We start from the raw sequence: 20,045 nt of genomic DNA, 5'->3' as shown, positions 1-20,045 counted from the left end.
GGTGTGTAAAATGCTTTACAATTTTACTAATTTTAATTACATAAGCTTTTCTTCAAAATTTGAATTCGTGGCCTTTGGTATCACTCAATGTTTATGAAATTGTCTACAGAAATAAAATTTATTTAATTTTATGTTAGGGGGAGTAAGCATGAATAAACTATAACTGTCCTTATCAACATTCTAAGATGTTTACTTCTCTCTAACAAGCCTATATTTAATTTAGCAAATTAATTCACGAATTAATCTCCAAATTGTATTTATTCTGCCATACCAAAACAACTTTGATTTTGAATATATTTGAGGACACACTTTTGCATGTATATTACCCTAATATTTGATCCAAAGTTTTAAGTGAAGGTGCATCCATGACCATATCAGACCTTTTCGATAGCATCAGATAAGCTGGCCTGAACTGGTTAACTTTTCTATTGAAATAAATCACATCTCTTCACTCGCTCCCAATTTAATTCTTTTCTACCTCAGCAAGTATAATAAATAATATATTACTTATAAAAATAACACTTTTCACTGTTGACTAAGCCTATACCTGAGTCTCTAGCTAGATTTTAGCCCTGGTGACGTAAATACAATGTTTTTTTTAGAACTAAGTCTTCCAGGTTAATATACAATGCTTCATCTTACTTATTTCTGTACTATTAAGAATCTTGTTTAGCAATTCATGCAAAATTACTGAGCAAAGAAAAAACGTAAAAACCTTTATGCTATAAATGATAAACAATTTTAATGATTACTTTAAAATGAATAATTATATATAGTACTCAGCATAAAATACAATAATATTGGATTGTTAAGTTATTTAACTGGAAGTTTAATGTATAAAATAACAAAGATTAATTCTTGAACAGAGGAAATAGAACAGAAGAAAGTAAAGGCATGAAAATCCTCTGAGATATACTTTAAATCAGTAATAAGTAATCTTTTGGTTTAGAAAAAACACATAAAAATACACTACATTCAGGTTTACATAATTTACATAATACTGGGGGAGAAGCTGAATATACTGTGTTCAGTGAAAACATTAATGGCCTTCGTAAATGAGGCTCATTGAGTGTTATTCTTGTTTCACATGTGTTCAAAATTCTTTACAATAAAAGTTTTAGGTTATCTCAGATAATCTAAAAGTTCTGAAACTGTCTGGCTCTTTCACTATCTGTAGGTCAAACAATTTGACCAACCAAGGTTTCATTTGGGAACATTCTGAATACTTCTTTGATAAATCATTATAAATATGTGAAGAGGTCTGTTGTAAATCTCTATTGTTGTAATCAAAATGCTTATTTTAATTTATATCTTGGGTTTAAAGAAAAACTCAACAGGAGTTTTAGAAATTATAACACAATTTATAAGTGTGAAGTTGAGCAATTATATAATTTCCATGTAGCTTTCAAAATTATTAGTGCATCGTATGATAAACAAATGGTGCTAGCCCTGGCCCAGTGGCTCAGTTGTTTAGAGCATCATACCATACACCATCAAGGCTGTGGGTTCAAATCCCGGGCTGGTTGCAGGTTCAACCCCTGGTTAGGGCAAGTACGGGAAGCAACTGATCTCTCTCTCTCTCTCTCTCTCTCTCTCTCTCTCTCTCTCTCCCTCCCTCCCTCCCTCCCTCCCTCCCTCCCTCCCTCTTCCCCCCCTCCCTTTCTCCCTCTCTCCCTCTTCCCCTTCTTCTCTTTGTAAAATCAATAAAACCATATCCTCAGGTGAGGATTAGGATAAAACAAATACTAAAAAATGGTACTTAACTTAGCAAATCATAATGGACTTAAGAAGCACAACTAATCATAAAAAATATAAAATAGCCTCTTTAACTCAGCCTTGTCCAGTATAGGCTTTTAAAAAAATAATGGCAGCATTTTGATTTCCTATTTGTGTTCACACTATCTTTAAATAGTCAGGGTTGAGTAACAACATAAAATGTGTGTAATTTAAGAAAATAATCAGCATTGCAAATAAAGTTATATATAAAATTTAAAGTAATAAAAAAGTTTCTTAAAAATAAAACAACTTTCTAAATCAGGCATTGCTCTTGACAGTTCTCTCTTCCTGGAAACTAGAATAAAGAACCATTGCTATAGTTATGTTGTCATATATATTTTATTCAGAAACTAGATTGAAAATGTGATCATTTCTAGTGAATATTGTAAAATTAGAAGACATAAGAATGCTACAAAAACAATTTTTTTGAAGTTCTCTACCTGTCTCTGAATCTTTCAGTGCAAAACGTTTTCCCATAATCTCTAAGTTATTTCTTTATTCCACTAATATTATCAGACATCTACAATATGCCAGGCATGATTTAGATGTTAAATAAACAGGGTGCAATGATTGAACCGGAAGTTCCAAGACAAAGGGGGGAATGAAAGGGCGAGGGCTATGCCCTCCATCTTGCCCCGTACCCTCCATGTTGGAGCAGCCGCCATGTGCTCAGGAGAGTACCTTCTTCCCGGAAGCCCAGGCCCCTGCTGGCCACGCCCGGGATTTCTTTAAACTAACCAATGACAATCAAGGGACGTGCATGCCATAGAGATGACCACATCCTGTGTAAGAAGACCCGACTGGCGCCTGGCCAATTGGCAGGGCCCACAGTCAGCTCCCCTCCCCTCACTCCACCCCCTATTAAAACCCTGTTTCTCCCACGGTGGTTTCACTCTGCTTCCGGTCGCTACGTCGGCCAGGAGGGGGAGTCGAGCTAGCTCAATAAAGGACCCTCTGCTTTTGCATCGAAAAAAAAAAAATAAATAAAAATAAATAAATAAATAAACAGGGTGCAAAACCAAGTTCCTGACCTCACACAATTTACGTAATAGTGGTAAAGACAGATAAGAAACTATATAGTATATATATTTTAAAATATCAGGAGTTTTCATATTTGTGTTCACACTATCGTTAAGTGTAGTTTATCTCGATTAAAGCTTGAGGGAAACATTTAGAGTAGCAAAGCATGTATGGAATTAGGGAGACAAGGGATTCAACAAGTGGTTTGAATCTGGAAGAGTGACAAAGGTAATTTGAGTTAGTATAGCAATAGTGGACTGTTGAAAAGTGCTCAGATGTAGATCTAGGAAATATCCAAAGACCAAAACAAAAGGTCTGGCTGATATGGGGTGGAAGGAAGAGTCCAAAGACAAAGTTACTGAAGTATTTTTGAGCTGAGTAGTTAAATGTGCCATTTACTGGGCTTGGGGGAAGCCAGGGGGAGATTATCAGTGATGGAGAAACAAGAATTCTGTTTTGAAGATGTTAAACCCAAGATAGTAATCCAAGTCATGATTAAATAGGCTGTTGGGTTTATGTGTCTGGCATTCAGGTAGGTGGGCAGAACTAAAGATACACATTTTAGTAATCGGCATATATAGGCTTTTCTGTGTAATTCCTCTAGAAGAATAATTTACATTCCCTTCACTTTGGTTTTTGAATTTTAACCTTTGCCTTGTATCTGCATGCTTGCAGGATCAGGTAATATTCTTTTCTTTTCACCAATTCAAATCCTGAATGACCTCCAATGACAGAAAAATTCTAAGCCTTCTACCTCATAAATCTTTTTTATCCTTTCCTATGGAGAACAGAATTTTAATACAACTGAAGGACACATAGGCATAATACTTTGAGAAGTAGTTGAGAAATAAATGAATAGTTCAGTGTTTAATGAACAACATCCCCAAACATGAAATGTTAATGTTCTTTTTAAAAATACACCACTGTAAAAATAGAGTTGATTCTGCTGTTTAAATTTATATAAACTTATAAATCACAACATTTGGAAGCTGCATTAAGTCATTAATATTTAAGAGTGTTCTTTGCCAGGTTAATGGGAACTAATTATTCTTAATTATACACATTATTTTCCAAAACTCCTCTGTGATCATTGGCACATATTGATAAATTGATGCCTATGGCTAGGGAGGAAAATTTTAGTTACAAATAGAATAAAGTATTTATACATCAAAGGTTTAGTTTTGAAATCCTTATTTTAGTTATCCCTGTTATACATAAAAATAACAGATAGTTTAATAGATATTGTATAATCTGTAATCATCCACATTCACATCATCATCATCTCTAGGCATGGGCAAGAGATTATATTGCTTTTAGCACTCATTGTGCGAATGTCAAGGTACATCTAGTAATCCAAAAATTTTTCCTGAACATCTGCTCTGGGTTGAATACTGTTTTCAAAATACATCAGGATGAAATCATGTCCAAAAGCAATTTATTTTTTAGTGACACCCTTAGCAATCCTATATTATCCATTTTTTTTTATAAAAATGCTAAGTAACAAGTCAACTTATAAGTATAAAATAAAACTCAAAACAACCTAGTTGAGGTAGGTGATATTACAATTTAAATTTTGCCAATAAGAAAATAAAAGTGGTTCAAGGCCTTACAGCTAATAAATAACAGAACTAGAATTCCACCTAGCACAAAAGAAAAAACAGAAATAAGAATTCAAAAATGAACTTTCATTATGATAGAAAATTTAAGAAAATGTTCAGAAAATTTTAATTTACAACAAAATCTCACATTCACCATGGCAGCAAATGTAGGCAGTATCTAGGAATACATGTTACAAATTTTATTCAAGACATTTATAAATATTATAAAACTCAGTAGAATAAAAGATAAACTAAATAAATGTACACACATACCATGTTAAATGATGTAATGACTTAATCTGTTAAAAAAGAATAATTATTTTTTAAAATATTTTTTAAATGGAATTAAAATTAAATAGAGCATATGTGTGTTTACATATATGTAACATGCAAAGCTGCTTTTGACAGGTATGCAGAAGGTATACAAAAAGATTTTAGGTTATTTTGAATATTAAACATCTTGACATATGACTTACTCTACCTGATACTAAAGTATATAATAATTCTGTGGTTTTAAAACATAGGATGGTTTTTATGTGAGATTAACACAACTCGAGGACCAATGAAAGAGAACAGGGAGACCAGAAACAGTCACACACAAACACAGGTCATTGATTTATACAAATCATTTGGAAGAGGGAAGACTGAACTATTTAATAAATCAAATTGAAATAATTAGCTATGTTCCTAAAAGTACAATAAATTTGGCTCTCTTTTTCATAATATAAACAAAGACACATTCTGTGTTGATTAATGATCTAAACGTGAAAAGCATTTCATTGAAACATTTCTTCACAAAACAAAATGTTAATCATATAGAAAATTAGTCTTATTTAAAATGAAAACTTCTGTGCCACAAAGACACCAGTATCAATGTTAAAACACACACACACACACACACACACACACACACACACACACACACACACACACACTAAAACAAAGCAAGAGCAAAACAAAGTCATAAACTAGCAGATGGTGGGGGTTTTTTGGTTGTTTTTTTAAAAAAAATATATTTTCATTGATTTCAGAGAGGAAGTGAGAAGAAGAGAGAAATAGAAACATCAATGATGAGAGAGAATCATTGATCAGTTGCCTCCTGCATACCCCACACTGGAGATCGAGTCCCCAACCTGGGCATGTACCCTGACCAGGAATCAAACCGTGACCTCCTGGTTTAGGTCCATGATCAACCACTGAGCCAGACTGGCCAGGCAACTAATAGATTATTTTAATGTATTTATAAAGGACAATAGACTCAGAATCCCACCAATCAAAAAAAAAAAAAAGCAGCCACATTACCATTTCAAAAATTGCAAATATATGAATAGACAATTCACAAAAGAGGAAATAGGAATGGCCAAAAATGTGGCAATCTTGCTATTATGCATGAAGGGTGAATTTAAATAATTACATAGTATTTTCCAGGGAACAGATTGATACAATTTGATAGTGTTAATATCAAATGCTGGTGAGGCTGGAGGGAAATAAGAATGCAAATCTGGCACTTGGACATTTCTGGATCATCAGTAGCTCCCTCCTGAGAGGGTATATTTCACACAGTCCTCGGGATTTATACAAAGAACTCCATCTCAGTGAATTTACAATTTTTTATTATGTGAATAGCATCCTTTGATTTTTTTAAAAAATTCAAAACAAAGCTATAATTTGTGTTTTGAAAGCATTTCCTGTCATACAAATTTAAAGGGTTTATCTTTCTAGAATCATAATACTTAAAAAACATTAAGAGCATTCTAAATGAACAGGGAATTGTGAACTAAAATGACCAAGCACGTTTCTGATTAGATGATATACATAACATAATTTCTTCACATTTGATATTCTGTGGTCCTCTTTTTTCAATATGTGATTTCTTGTTTCAAGATTTACATTTCAGGAATAAATGACAACCCGAACATCAGCAAATAGATGTACAAAATATGAAAGTGCCCCAGAAGCTCTATGATCAGATAATATACTATGCACAAACTAGAATTTGTATGTCAATAAGTATATAACATATATGTTGTATTTTATTAAATAATAGTGAATTTATATTATATTTATGTTATAAATCAGGCTTCAGTCCAAAGAAGATAAAGATCAAATAGATGTGACATTTCCAGTATGCTAATTAGTTGTGTGGATTCTTACAAGGTCTCACAAAAACACGTGGAACTTTCACTGAAGAATCACTTAATACCATTGCAAGGTCAACACTCTAGTTAGAAATGCCAATTGAACTCAGAGTTGCCTATAATTTTCTCACATTAATTAAGTTTCTCTGAATATGAAAATTATACTTTATGCCTTTTCTATGAAACTAGTAGACATGGCTCAAATATTTATTGATAGACTTTAATTATATATTAAAGCTTAAGGAAAAGACTCCTTAGACAGGAAGATACTTTCACTTTCTGAAGAACAGCATGAAAATTATCATAGCAAGCACTATAGGTTTTAATGTGAAAAAAAGAACAGAGGTTGAATTCTGACTTCACTGCTGAAACCAAAATGCTGGATGTTGAGTCCAAGTTCTTATCTCATAAAATGAAGAAATGAGGTTACAGACAAAAACAGTGGGAGCAAAGTTAATTGAGAGCATCCATGTGAATTAAAGTCTAATAGTCCATGTGTAGAGTCCTGCAGGGCCATAAGCCATGTGGGCAGTAGGAGCACATCTCTTGCCATCAACCTAGGGTGCTGGGGAGGAGTTTGGTATCCAAGCTAATTAAAGCCTGATAGTCCATGTGTGGAGGCCCACATGGCCGTAAGTCACCTGGGCACAGGATGTGCTCCCCAGCAACAGGAATGTCAGGTATCCATTGTGGGCGGTGCCTAGGGAGAGAAGAGGAAGCAAGCTCTGGCATTTTTGTATCCTGGTATATGCTTGTTAGTTCCTGATTGGCTATCTGTAAGTTTGCCTGTCTCAGCAATATCCATGAACTTTTTAAAGTTCATGCCTCTGCTCAGCTGACGTGGCTCAGTGGTTGAGCATCGACCTATGAACCAGGAGGTAATGGTTTGATTTTAGGTCAGGGCATGTGCCTGGGTTGCGGACTCAATCCCCAGTGTGGGGTTGGGAGAGGCAGCTGATCAATGGTTCTCTCTCATCAGTGATGTTCCTGTCTCTCACTATACCTTTCTCTCTGAAATCAATGGATTTTGGGAGGACATTGTTCGATCCAATACAAATTCCTTGCACTTCTAATGTGATAGACATAAGGAAATTATTGGGTATTTGAGGAAATCACTAAGAAAAGCATAGACCTGGAAAACCAAAATGAGGTGGGGTGTGAGGGTGGAGGAGCTTGAGAAATGCATAAGAAAACAAAACCAAAGCCAATTATTTTTAGAGATCAAAGTGAAGATATTAAAATTACAAAATAAGAATCAAATGCTATTAAAAATATAGAACAAGATCTTGAAATTATAAATATGATAGTAAAAACACATTTTTAAAATCAGTTAATGTTTGATAAATAAAGTTGGGTGAATTTCCTAGAAAATAGAATGAAAAGAAGATAAAAATAAGATAAAAATAAAAATGGAGAAATTTAGATAATCAAGGTAGTTTTAGTATTTGACTGATAGGACTTCAAAAAAGAAGTCCTACTTGTTTTTCAGAAAAAAAATGAATAAAAGCTTACTAAATGCAAATTATTAAAAGAGGCATATCAGTTTAAAAAATTAGAAAATAAACAAAAACATGATCCTGAAAGATTTGTTAGGGCACAGGGAATAGGATATGTGGTGGGGACTGGTCATCAGGATGATAGCACACTGATTCAGAACAACACCGGAAGCTAGAAAGACATTACAGAAATGTTTTCAAAATTTTGAGCAAAAATAATTTCAGATCTATAATTCTAGACCACCACGCCATTAATCAAGTGCGAAGGCTGCACTGATAATGGATATGGATATGGGTATAAAGGTATGAATGTGGATATAGACAATATAGATATGGATATGTAGATGCAGATATCTGTCCATCTATTCTAACACGTATGGTCTCAAACATCTACTTCCCTAGGCACGCTTTCTCAAACTGCTAAAGCTCTCTTCTACCAAAATAAGGCACATGTTATTAATTGGTTAAATGTGAAAGAAACAGACTCATTATCGCTTAAACTAAAGGAAACTTCGAGGTGATCTTTTTCGCATAGCTAGGTCTAAGCTCTAAATTTTAATAGGACTCTGTCTCTGAGTGGTTTGTCAGTTGACTGCTTTCCTTCCTTTGGCTTCATTCTCAGGTAGACTCCTGTCCTCACTCAGAAGGCTCCTCCCTCAGTGTCTTCCAGAGAGGACAATCTCTGGTTCCCTTGAGGTCACATGTCTCCCTGAATCTCTCTCCCCTCCCCCTCCCCAAAAAAAACAACAAATCACTGGTAGTTTCTCATTTTGTTCAACTGTATCTTTTCTTCTTTTAATAGAGGGGTGAGATCATGTGATTGACAGATAAAAGCAGATCCATAAAAGGAAAGAGATGAATTGTGTGCATAAAAACACAAAAAAAACAATCTAATCAAACAAATACAGAAAAACAGATGCCTGCTAGAACAACTTTTGCTTCTATAAAATTTTATAGCTAAAGCCTATTTACCCAGGAAATAATAAAGTAGTCAATGCATTACAAATACTTGTGACAAATGTGACTGATGTTGACTAAGATTTGCATTTATCAAAAATGTGTGCCATTTTCATCTTCTCTGTGAGAAATAGAATGTAATGGATGCACTGATTTAAAACCGGAGTGAAATGTACTTGAAACACATGACTTCAGCAACTTATAAAAATACCTTCCCTCAGCTGTAATAGAAAGATATGTTCTTTATTTCTGTTTACATTATAGATTTAAGAATTAAACATTCAACAAATTTGGTTCAGAGATTATGTTTGAAAATAGAGACAAACTATCATTTAATGTGTGTTCTCACAAAAATCTTACTTTATTTTATCCCCTAGGAACATATCAAACAAGCAAAAAAGCAAGTACACAAGCAAGTACACATAATTTATTTTTAAAAAGAGTGAAAAGAAATATACAGATTTATCTTCCCCTTCCATATCGCCTAGAAATCTAAACTCAGAAGCACAATTCATATTGCTGACAACATCCATTTCATTCTGGTTGTTTCCAATATGGTTTGTGTTTTGTATTTCAAGGTATTGTTATAGTTGAATGAATTTATGATGGTATAATGGTTAGAAACAGAGTTTTAATGTATCTTGGGCTCCTAATGCTTTTATAATCTAGATGTTACTTAAAACCTAAGCTTCAGTGTTTTCATGATCAAAGAGGGGTAATAATGTCCACCTTACCAGAATGTTGTGAGAATTTAATGAGATAATGTAGTTACAGCATTTAGCTCTATGACAGACATGTCCATTCATTGTTATGCATACTAATTCCCTAAAACTTACCAAACATGTGTTACATATCAGTTATTATCATTTGTAGATGCAAAGTTGAATGAACAGACAGAAAGGAGAGAACAGATGTAAACTATGGTCTCATGAAGTCTATGTCATGAAATGCCTAATAAATGGGGATTATAATTTCTAAAACTGTAGCTGTGAAGACACATGCTACTTTAACAGGACCCACACTGTATAACCTTATTTATAAAATCATGAAATTAAGTTTCATTTGCATCAGATTAATCGGATTGTTTTTAGAAACCTGTGTAACCCTATAGGTCATATCTCCATTACTTGACCAGCCCTGTCATTTTTACATGCATTTATCTTTGACACAAGTTTTAAATTGGGCTATATCAAGATAAGCGATAAAACAGAACAGATGGAAATCCTTCCTACTATATCGTTAGTGTGGCATAACTAGCCCGAGACACCCTTGTGTCGCATTCAAACTGCTGCAAGGTCATTGTGAATCAATTGAAACGAGTTCACGTCAATCTTTGCATCCAACAGAGTGGTAAGCACATTGTTTCATATTCCAAGTAAGTATTTTTGGAATGGAAATGAATTATACCTATAAGGATTGGGTGGTTAGTCACCACTATCATCTTAATTGAGCAAGTTCCTCAATTTTCTTGTTTGCAAAATGAAAAGGTTAAACAAGATGATCATGCAGGTCCCTGTCCTGTCCACAATTGCACTTCAATTTACTTTTACCACTGTTCTCATTATGTGCTGTTATATTTCCATTAGATAGTAAAAAATCCGATATATCATTTCATTTATAGTACCTATTTGACACCCAGTAAATATTTGTTGAATAAGTAAATAACCTGAATCCTTATTATGTTTATAATACACATTATAGTAATTTAATGCGTTAATTACACCATGCCTTATTTTTATTATTGAATTGTACTCATTTTCTCCTAAAGCATTTGGGAATGCATAATGTGTGATTGGGGAAATGTAGTATTTTTAGGAGGGCTGTTTGATAAATTATTGAGTAAGGATTTTCGGCACACCTGCACAAACTCATGTGAAAGCAGAAGATAGAGAGTTCTTTGCCTAGCGGAAAAGTGCCACAATGATAAAACCAGGTATCTCTGTTCTGTTTCATTTCCAGATGGTCTAATGTTACAAAAGTTGAGTCCCACTAAATTATGGTGGAAATGTGTGTTCTTTAAAAACAAATCTGCATAAATTACTTCTAAAATTCAAGGGACTGAGTTTGCACTATTCATACAAATAAATCTCACAACTAACAGTGAAACTTAAATATCAGTGACTTCTCTTCTCCTTTAGTCATGAAGAAAATTAGGAAATCTTTCTTTGAAAAGAGCAGCCTGTCCAATATATCATACGTTTTAACTTTCAAGTCAAAGTGATGGAACTGGTTAACAGAAGGCAATGTGTTTGAGAATGCAGGAAGGTTTGTGGATTAAAACAATATCCATCACTTTAAAGAATTATTGAAAAGCATATTTATATGAATATATGATGAACTTAGTAAGGTAAAAGCTCTATTTTAAAGTAAAGAAATGCAGCTTTTCTTTTATTTGTTCTAATACTCTTTTACCACCATTGGGTGGTATAGAGGATTCTAACTGCTGACAAAAATAAGCCCCACAATTTCAGGGACTTCAGCCAACAGAAGTGTATTTCTTCATCATGTAACAGTTCAATATGAGAAAGTTCCTAGTTCATAAGTAGCTTTCCACTTCATGGCTGGTTATGGGCCCAGACTCCTCCTATTTTGTACTTTAGCTATGCCCTAGGGTTTCAGAATATTCTGCATTTAGCTGGCTGATGGGGGAATAGAAGGCACATGATACATACACAAGTGGTCCCATATAGGTGCAAGGCACCTGGAAATGTAATCCCTGGGAAGACAGCTACTTCTCAATGATGTCACTCTACTGTGGGCAGGGGAGCACAAATTTATGGTAGAAAATTAATCCTCTCTGCTTCATGCATTCAGGGTCATTCTCACATAGGGAATTAAATCATAGTCTTGCTTGTCTCAAAGTATCACTTCATTCTGTCTTGAAACTCCATAAGAGTTTATTTTGTGATGATTTTTTTAAATTGAGGCTGGTAGGAATGATAAATACAAAAACATTTTATAAGCAAATAGTCAATAGGTAAAAACATTTCTGTAAATCCGTTGAGATTGCAGATCCATACTTTTTTTTTTATAACATCCAGAATCTCCATATTTACAAAGAAATTTTGCTAATATCTGTAGTATAAATAGTAGTATTCAGTTAGTATTTTCAGTTTTTAATCAAATGCACTCACATTCACTTCATTGTTCCTCCCTTGTGACCATCTTTAGGAAATACAGGTAAGAGAATACAGCCTATATCCAATAAATAACTCTCTATTTCTACCTTCTTCCAAGATCTTGGTGACCACAATTCTAGTTTCTGTTTCTGTGTATTTAACTACTCTAGAAACCTCATATTGTTACCAGAAAGGGGACCTGGCCCTGGGTGGTTCTGCCTAGGGCTGGCAGGTATGTGTGGGTTCTTGACCAAGCGTGATATAAAATAAGAATTCTATTTTTTTGTTGTTTTTTAAATTCTCCACTTTATTGTCATCTATGCAACTATTTTATCCTGTTTATATGTTAATCATTCTTCTTTGACCTCTGAATAAGCCTTGGTCAAAAGAGAAGGAAACCATACAGTGTTCTGAACATAGATGATATAAAGAACATTTGATACAATAGGAAAATGGAGTAATGCAGGATCGGCTCATAAGCAGTAAAGGAATCTTTAGAGAATATAGGAATAGCAAGTATATAAAATAAAATTGAATATATAACACAACATCAGCTACCACCCTTAGGGCTGAGATGGAGCTCCTGAGGAAGTTTTCTTCACCAGAAATGAGACCCAGACCGTGTTGGGAAGAGCATGACTGGGTTTGCTGGGTGATGGTGGGATTGCTGTGGTTCCGGTAGAACTTGCAGGAAGTCCACTCTGAAAGATGCCAGGAAAGGCTTTTCACGGGGAGGTGCCTCATCAGATGTCTTCACCAAACGTTGTCCAATGCGGTTGCAGGCAGAAGGTGGTGGCTTTTGGGTGATGCTGGCTGCTGTAATTATAGGAGCCAGGCACTAGCAAAACCATGTATGTGCACCGCAGGAAATGCATGCTGGAGGAGCCCCTGGAGCCATACAGCCATACAACAGGAAACAAACCATTTCCTCCAGCGGTGTCTCCCCATCCCCCTGGACTGAGAAAACTTAGCAACATGGCAGCTGGAAAAGGAAACAAAAATGTGAAGAACCAAAATTCATTTTCTTAAAAATATGTTTTATTGATTTTTTTACAGAGAGGAAGGGAGAGGGATAGAGAGTTAGAAACATCGATGAGAGAGAAACATCCATCAGCTGCCTTCTGCACATCTCCTACTGGGGATGTGCCCGCAACCGAGGTACGTGCCCTTGACTGGAATTGAACCTGGGACCCTTGAGTCCGCAGGCCGACGCTCTATCCACTGAGCCAAACTGGTTTCGGCACAAGATTCATTTTTATAGAGCAGGCAAAATGGGTGAATTTGGAGCTGAGTCAATAAATTGTTAACTTGGCAAAACCTTTTTCTTATACATCCTCCTTTTTTAGTGATTCACAGGACAGAGAGCTCCCCCTCCCCCTTTCTAATTTTGCCTGTCATTTCTTATCACTGCACATAAGAAAAGTGACTGTTTTGTTCCACGGTGTGCTCCTCAACTTGCAAAGCATAGGGAATACTGAAAGAACTCAATGGTTATTTTTTTAATATTTTGAGCAACTGCATGTTTTTAGAACTCAGTCTTAAGCATCAAGAAGTTGAGGAGAGGAGGTTGTGATAACAGAAAGTTAAAGGATTCATTTTAAATTCAAATTTATTTTAAACTATAAAAATTATATCCTATCTGGCATCAGCCACAGTACTGGTCATAGAAACATGTCTCCTGAAATATTACATTATCATGAATTATAAAAGATAGCATTAAAATGATATGAATAAGAATATTTTTTATCCTGGATGATAGAAAATGTACTCTGCAAAAAATGTTTTCAGGTTCCTCTATTATGCTTTTTCTTCCTCTTAATTCTCAATGGTTGTTTTTAACTTAGTGAGTAAACGCTGAATAAGGTAATACCCAAAGCTAAATCCCAGCATGATGCTTTCCCTTAGCTACTGGGCCCCTGCACCTGAATGTCCTACATGTCCCGAGGCCTGAACTCCTCTTCTACAACCTCTCTATTAGTCAATGGTCATTTCCTGCTCAGTGCCCCTACTTAGAAACCTGGAAATCTCCCTTTCTCCCCACTCCTCATATTAAATCAATTTATCGGGGTTTAGCGACACTATTTCTCACTTGTTGATCATGTTCCCTACTGAGATTTTCTTGGTTCAGGCTCTTGTGATAGCTCTTCTGGATTATTGTGGTATCTTCCCTGCTGGCCTTTTTCTGCCTTCAGTTTTGCAAGCCTCTGATTTATCCTTTAGACTGTTGTCCTTGTTATCTAATAAAATGCAAATCTCATCATGTACAGTAACTGCTTTGTTTGATCCTTCTGAGGTTTTCTGTTGCTTAAAGCGGTGCTTTTCAGCTTGTGCTCTTAGGAACCCCTGGGTGAATATGGTGACCTTAAGGTGTTGTGAATAAGAAAAGAAACAGAGAGAAAGATTCTGAGACCCACTTTTTTGTTTCTTACTAAGCAGCTTAACACTATCTCTTGTATATATTTTTGTAAGATTTTCATTTAAATAATGTGTTTCACTACAGGCAACTATAACAAAATTGCAATGAAACAATTTTGAAAACAACCTGGATTTTGACTAATTTTCAGCCTGATATAATACTTCATACCCTGACTAGAAAGAAAAAAATCAAACATAACCATACTCAATTATTCAAAGTTCCCTGAATATGCCACAGGTTTATTCACTCTTCCAAAAAACAACTTGAGTGTCTACTGTGTGTCAGCTACTATACCAAATGCTGGGGGCATAATGGTGATAAAAATTTCAAAAACCCAATACATTAAGTATTAAAACATAGAACATAAGTATATGAGAAGCACTCTGGAATAAAAAAAAAAAAAAAGTCTAGAAAAGAGAGATAGGGAGTTTGAGGGATGTCATTTTAATTATTAACATGATGGCCAGAGACATTCTAACAGGTTGTGGAATATGAGTCAAGTGTCAAAGTTGGTGAGCAAAGCAAGCAGTCTAGATATCTGAAGGAAGAGCTTTCCAAGCAGGGAACAGAAAATGTCAGTTCCTGCAGGGTAGAGTAAGTCTAGAATATCGGAGAAACACCATAAAAGCCATTGTGGCTAGAGTAGAGAGAGCTAGGCAAACAATGCAGTGGGAGATGAGATCCTGGACAAGATGGGAACCGAAGTGTAAAGACCAAGTAGGTCACTGTAATTATGGTGGGTTTTTTTCCTCAGGGTGACATGCTGTGTAGTCTCCTAGGGCTGCATCAACAAAGCAGCACAAGTTGGGTGGATTATGTAAAACAACATATATTTATTCTGTCACAGTTACGGAGCCCAGAAGTTCAAAATCAAGGTGTCAGCAGAGCCATGGTCCCTGTTTAGGCTGTAAGGGAGGGTCCTGCTTTGCCTCCCCCTACCTTCTGGTCCTGACCGTCAATCCTTGGCATTCCTTAGCTCATACCTGTATCCCTCTAAGCTCTGCTTCTGTCACCAATTGGCATTTCCCCTGTGGGACTCCCCCTCCTCTTTTCATGAGGACACAGTCGTATTGGTCATGCTCCAGTATGACCTCATCTATAATAATAAAAGGGTAATATACCAAATAGACCAGACATCTTCCAGACATCATTCCGGATGTCCTTCCTGACAAAGCTGGGGCTGGAGGGAAGCCGGCCGGGGTCTTGGGTACCTGCCAGCAGCCTGAGGAGGGAAGCCTGGGTCCCAGATGCCAGAGGGAAGCTGGTGCCGGCAGCTGGGAGAAGGAAGGCCTACTCTTTTTTTTTTTAATGATTAAAAAAAAAGACCCTCCACATTAGACAGACGCCCAACAATACCCATGGCCTTTTTTTTTTTGGTCTTTTCTGTATATTTTCATTTTCAAATCAATTAAAACAATTTGATGCTTAAAATAAAAGACAGGAACTATTTCCCAGTCAGACTTTAGTCAAGAATATATATATATATTTGATCCTGGGGATGGGCAGGGGTGGGGACGAGGTTGCTCAGTAGCACTAGGTGTTCCTGTCCACAGTAGGAGAGCCCTGTGGTGAGGACACGGCACACAGCAGGGCGCGAACTTGCCTGACTAACCGAGGGAGGAAGAGAAGATGGGGAAGAAAAAATGTATGGGCCGGCTGATCCGGGCATCTGGGACTTAAAATTTACATAAAACAGTGCCGTGTCCTGGCTCGGTGCTGTCGCCTGCCTGTCTGGGTCTGCGCTGGGAAGGGCTGGTCAGTGTGGTTGGGAGACGGCTGAGGTTCAGCGTCATCTTCGTGATGTGCGTGTGGCTTCTTTTCCAGCCGACAAACTTTCATTTTCATTTATTTATTTATTTCTAAAAAGAATCACAGCCAAAATAAGACATTAACTGCACAATCCAACACGGCTGCGCTTCCCCTGTGTATAAAAACACACGAGTCTTTGCCCCTGGCCGGGGAGCCGAGCCCGCGGGGGGGGCCCCCATTACACTTTCCCGGGAATCTTGGCCTGCTTGCGAGCGATGGCGTCCTCCACGGCTTTGAGCTGTCTTAGGAGCTCCTCCCGCCTGGACAGCGTGCTGGCCTTCCCTGATTTGGTGCCCGTGGAGGCGCCTGAGGCTCTCCCAGGCACACTGGTGACCTTGCTGGAGCTCTTGGACTGGGGGGACAGCGGACGCTTCCTGTCTGGCAGGGCCCCGGGAGCCTTGGCCTTCTGGCCTCTCTGCCGTCCTGGCCTGGGAGAGCCCCATCTCCCCCCTGACGCCCGGTCCCGAGAACCTCGGTCTGCGGAGACGTGGGCCCGCTTGGCCGGAGGAGGGCTTAGCCTGTCCTTGTCCGAGGGCTCATCTCGCTTCCTGCTCCCTTTCCCGGCGGCCTTGTTCAGCAGGGTCCGCTTGATCTCCTTGTGTGCCACACCTGCGCCCTGCCGGGGCCGCCCAGAGGGTGCCCGCTGGGGAGCTGTGGGCTGCTGGGAGGACTGACAGCCTGGGGACGATTTTGAGGATTTGGGTGGCCGTGTGGATGCCTCCCTTTTCCGCTGATCCTCTTTCACGCCATCTTCTCTTTTAGATGTTCCTGCTTTCTCCTTCTTGGCCTGGGCCGGGGTGGGGGGCCGGGAGCTGGCCGGGGACACAGGGCTGGCCAGGTCTGCGTACATGTCATCCGAGTCCGCGCTGTGCACCGAGCTGCTGCTGCTGCTGCTGCTGCTGCTGGACGTGGCGCTGGGCACGGAGGAGACGCTGCTCACGCCCAAGGACCTGGATCTGGAACGAGAGCCGCTGGAGCCCCTGCCCCTGCCCCTGCCCCTGCCCCTGCCCCTGCCGGTCCGCCTCCTGGCGGGGGTCCTGGCGGGGCGCTCCCTCCTCCTGGCTTCCCGAGGGCCTCCTGGCTTGGCGCGGGCAGCGGTCCTGGGGGCAGCGGTCCTGGGGGCCTGTGGTGGGGCTGGTTTCTTCACCATCTTCTCTCCGGCTTTCCCCGGAGGCAGAGCTGGCTCGCCCTTGGCTCTGACAGCAGGTCTGTGCGGAGAAGGCGTTGGAGAGGGGGCCGGGGAGGAGGAAAAGGACCGGAACGTGGGCTGGCTGCCTGAGAAGGAGCTGTGTCCGGAAGGCCGGCTAGAGCAGGAGCTGTAGGATGAGGACCGGGACCGAGACCTGGACGAACCGGAGCCAGAGGAGGAGGAGGACCGCGAGGACGACCTGGAGGCCTGGGCGGCCGAGGCCGATGAGGCTGACGGTTTTCGAGGCCTTCGTGCACGGCTAGGGGAGGCCGATGCACCACGTTTCCTCTTGGGAGACTTGGAGCGGCGCCACGGGTCTGTCCACTCCTCTGCTCGCTTCACCGGTGGCCCAGCGGGGACGGCCTCCTCCTTGGGTGGCCCAGCGGGTCGGCTTGGTGGCCGTGGGGAGCGGGGCTTTGGCTTCTCCTTTTCCTTGGTCCGCTCCTTCTCTCTGTCTCGGTGCTGTCTGTCCGTCTCGTCCCGTTTGGCTCGCTCTCGCTCCCACTCCTCTCTCCGCCGCCGCCGCTCCTTGTCGCGCGCTCGCTCCCGCTGCCTGTTCTCTCGCTCTCTTTCCCTTTCCCATTCCCGGTAATTCTGGGGCGGTTCTGCTGCTGTATATTGCACCCTGAAATTCTCATACTGCCCGCCACGCAGGAACCGGTCTCTTTCATAACCATGATAAGGATCTGCATCAGGCCCAAGTGTTGTGTCTCTGGCGTCTCTTGTAATCCGATAATCCCAATCTCGGAAAACTGCATTTTCCTTGTCAAACTCCCGTTCATCCTCACCAATGGTCACAGTAAACCTTTTCTCCTCAAAATCAGGCTCCTGTTCTTTTCGAATGGTTGCTTTTTTTAAAACCTCCTTTGCCCGCCGAAGTCCTCGTTCCCAGGCACTCTCTGTGGGGGGTTCTGGAGGGGGTGGAGGCAACATTTCATCAACTACTGGCCCACCCCAAGGGTTGGCAGGCATCAGTGGGTGAGGTCCCAGAGGTGGGGCACCTTTAGGCGGGAAAGGTTCGGCTTTGGTGATTAGGGAGGAGTTGCCCTTGTCGTTGACTCCAGGGTGTATAAACCTACAATTCATTCCCCAGGTACAGTTCCCTTTAACCTGGTCTCTGAACGCTATGGAATTTGATATTGGTGGAAGAAGAGTGGAAAATGGTGTCACAACATCTTTCATGAAGAATCGGCAGGTGGGAAGAGGCCTCACCTTCCTGTCACTGGGGTCCTTTACTTCGCCCTCTTCCAGATCATCATCATCGATCTCCCCATCATCCATCTCCCCGTCGTCATCCTCTTTTTTTTTCTCCTTGGCTGCCTCCAGGGGCTCCTTTTCTTCCACACTGTGGACATCGGCCTTTCCCTCCTCCTCGGGAGCTCCTTCTCCCTCTTCCTCATCCTCCTCTGCCCCAGCCTTCTCTGCTCCGTCCTCCTGCCCAGTGGGGGCTGGCTCTTCGAGGTCCTCCTCATCATAGTCTAACTCCTGCTCGTCCAGTTCCCTGGTGACCGAGGAGGCCTCGTCCCTCAGATCACTTGTGTGGTCTTCCTCCCCCCCATCCCCTTCCTCTGCATGAGGGGGGCTCGTGGGGCCCCTGTTCAGCTCCTGAGTCTCAGAGTCGTGGTCCTGATCCTCCTCATCAGAGCGACTTTCCTCTTCCTCCTGGCTCAGTCCCAGGACAGCATTTTCCTCATTCTCCAAATCAGAAGTCCTCCCTGCAGCTTTATCCAAATCCTGATCAGACCCACTTTCTCTCAGAATGTCATTGTCCAAGAGCCCTTGCTGCTGCTGCTCTTCGTCCTCTGGAGAGCGAGGGTCCCGTTCAGGGCTCTCAGCCACATCCATTGGTACCCACAGTTCTCAGCGGGGAGGAGGTCACGTGTTGGGGGTCCAACCCCAGCAGGTCCAGGGGTCCCCAAAGGTGTGAACAGAGTCGACGAAGAAGGAATGACACTGAGACAGCGTTCAGTTGATCAGCAGTCTAGTCAGGTTCTCTAGCCAGGTTCTAGCCAGGATCTCCAGCCAAGTTCTGTGTAGGTTCTCCAGCCAGGTTCTGTGTTTTATTGTCTTGTTACATCTGTATTTATACCAGTTGATTTTAATCCTATCAATTTCTATTCCAAAGGTTAGGGCGTTTCTTATCTCCATTCCAGGGAGTAAAGATTATGTAGCTTTAGGGTGATTGTTCGTAGTTAAAGTGATTAACTACCCACCTGGCATTTAGTTAAGGGGTTTTATTCCCTCCCTAACTTCAGGGAAAATTCCCTACCTGGGGAAACAACCTTTCTTGGAGAGGTGACCTTGGTTAAAACACATAGCACAAAGAAAGTGAGCAAACATATTAAAAACAGTATGCCATATACCCCAGGTCCCTTGAAACATATGCTATGCAGATGTTTCTTCCCTGCAGCGACTGTATCAAGCAGCAAGGATGGACCGGCTTCCAGAAACCACGGTTCTGCTGGGGTGGGGGCGGCGCAGGGAAGGCGTCCCTTGGCCCTTCTGTCCCTTACAGACTCTGACTTAA

At 40.0% G+C, this 20,045-nt stretch overlaps 1 protein-coding gene across 1 annotated transcript; it reads right to left on the bottom strand.

Annotated features, from left to right (window-relative positions):
• Nucleotides 1-16,507: 16,507 nt before the first annotated feature.
• On the bottom strand, nucleotides 16,508-19,372 carry LOC308533486 (zinc finger CCCH domain-containing protein 18-like; the record flags this gene model as incomplete). Its single annotated transcript, XM_081111524.1, has 1 exon — nucleotides 16,508-19,372. The coding sequence occupies exon 1, from the start codon at nucleotides 19,361-19,363 to the stop codon at nucleotides 16,508-16,510; it is 2,856 nt and encodes a 951-aa protein (XP_080967650.1). The 5' UTR covers nucleotides 19,364-19,372.
• Nucleotides 19,373-20,045: the final 673 nt, after the last annotated feature.

This window comes from Myotis nattereri, assembly GCF_964212035.1.
Source record: "Myotis nattereri genome assembly, chromosome: 17".
NCBI classification, from domain to species: domain Eukaryota; kingdom Metazoa; phylum Chordata; class Mammalia; order Chiroptera; family Vespertilionidae; genus Myotis; species Myotis nattereri.
The sequence above is the reverse complement of the archived record's forward strand: the minus strand, read 5'-3'. Positions and strand labels throughout refer to the sequence as shown.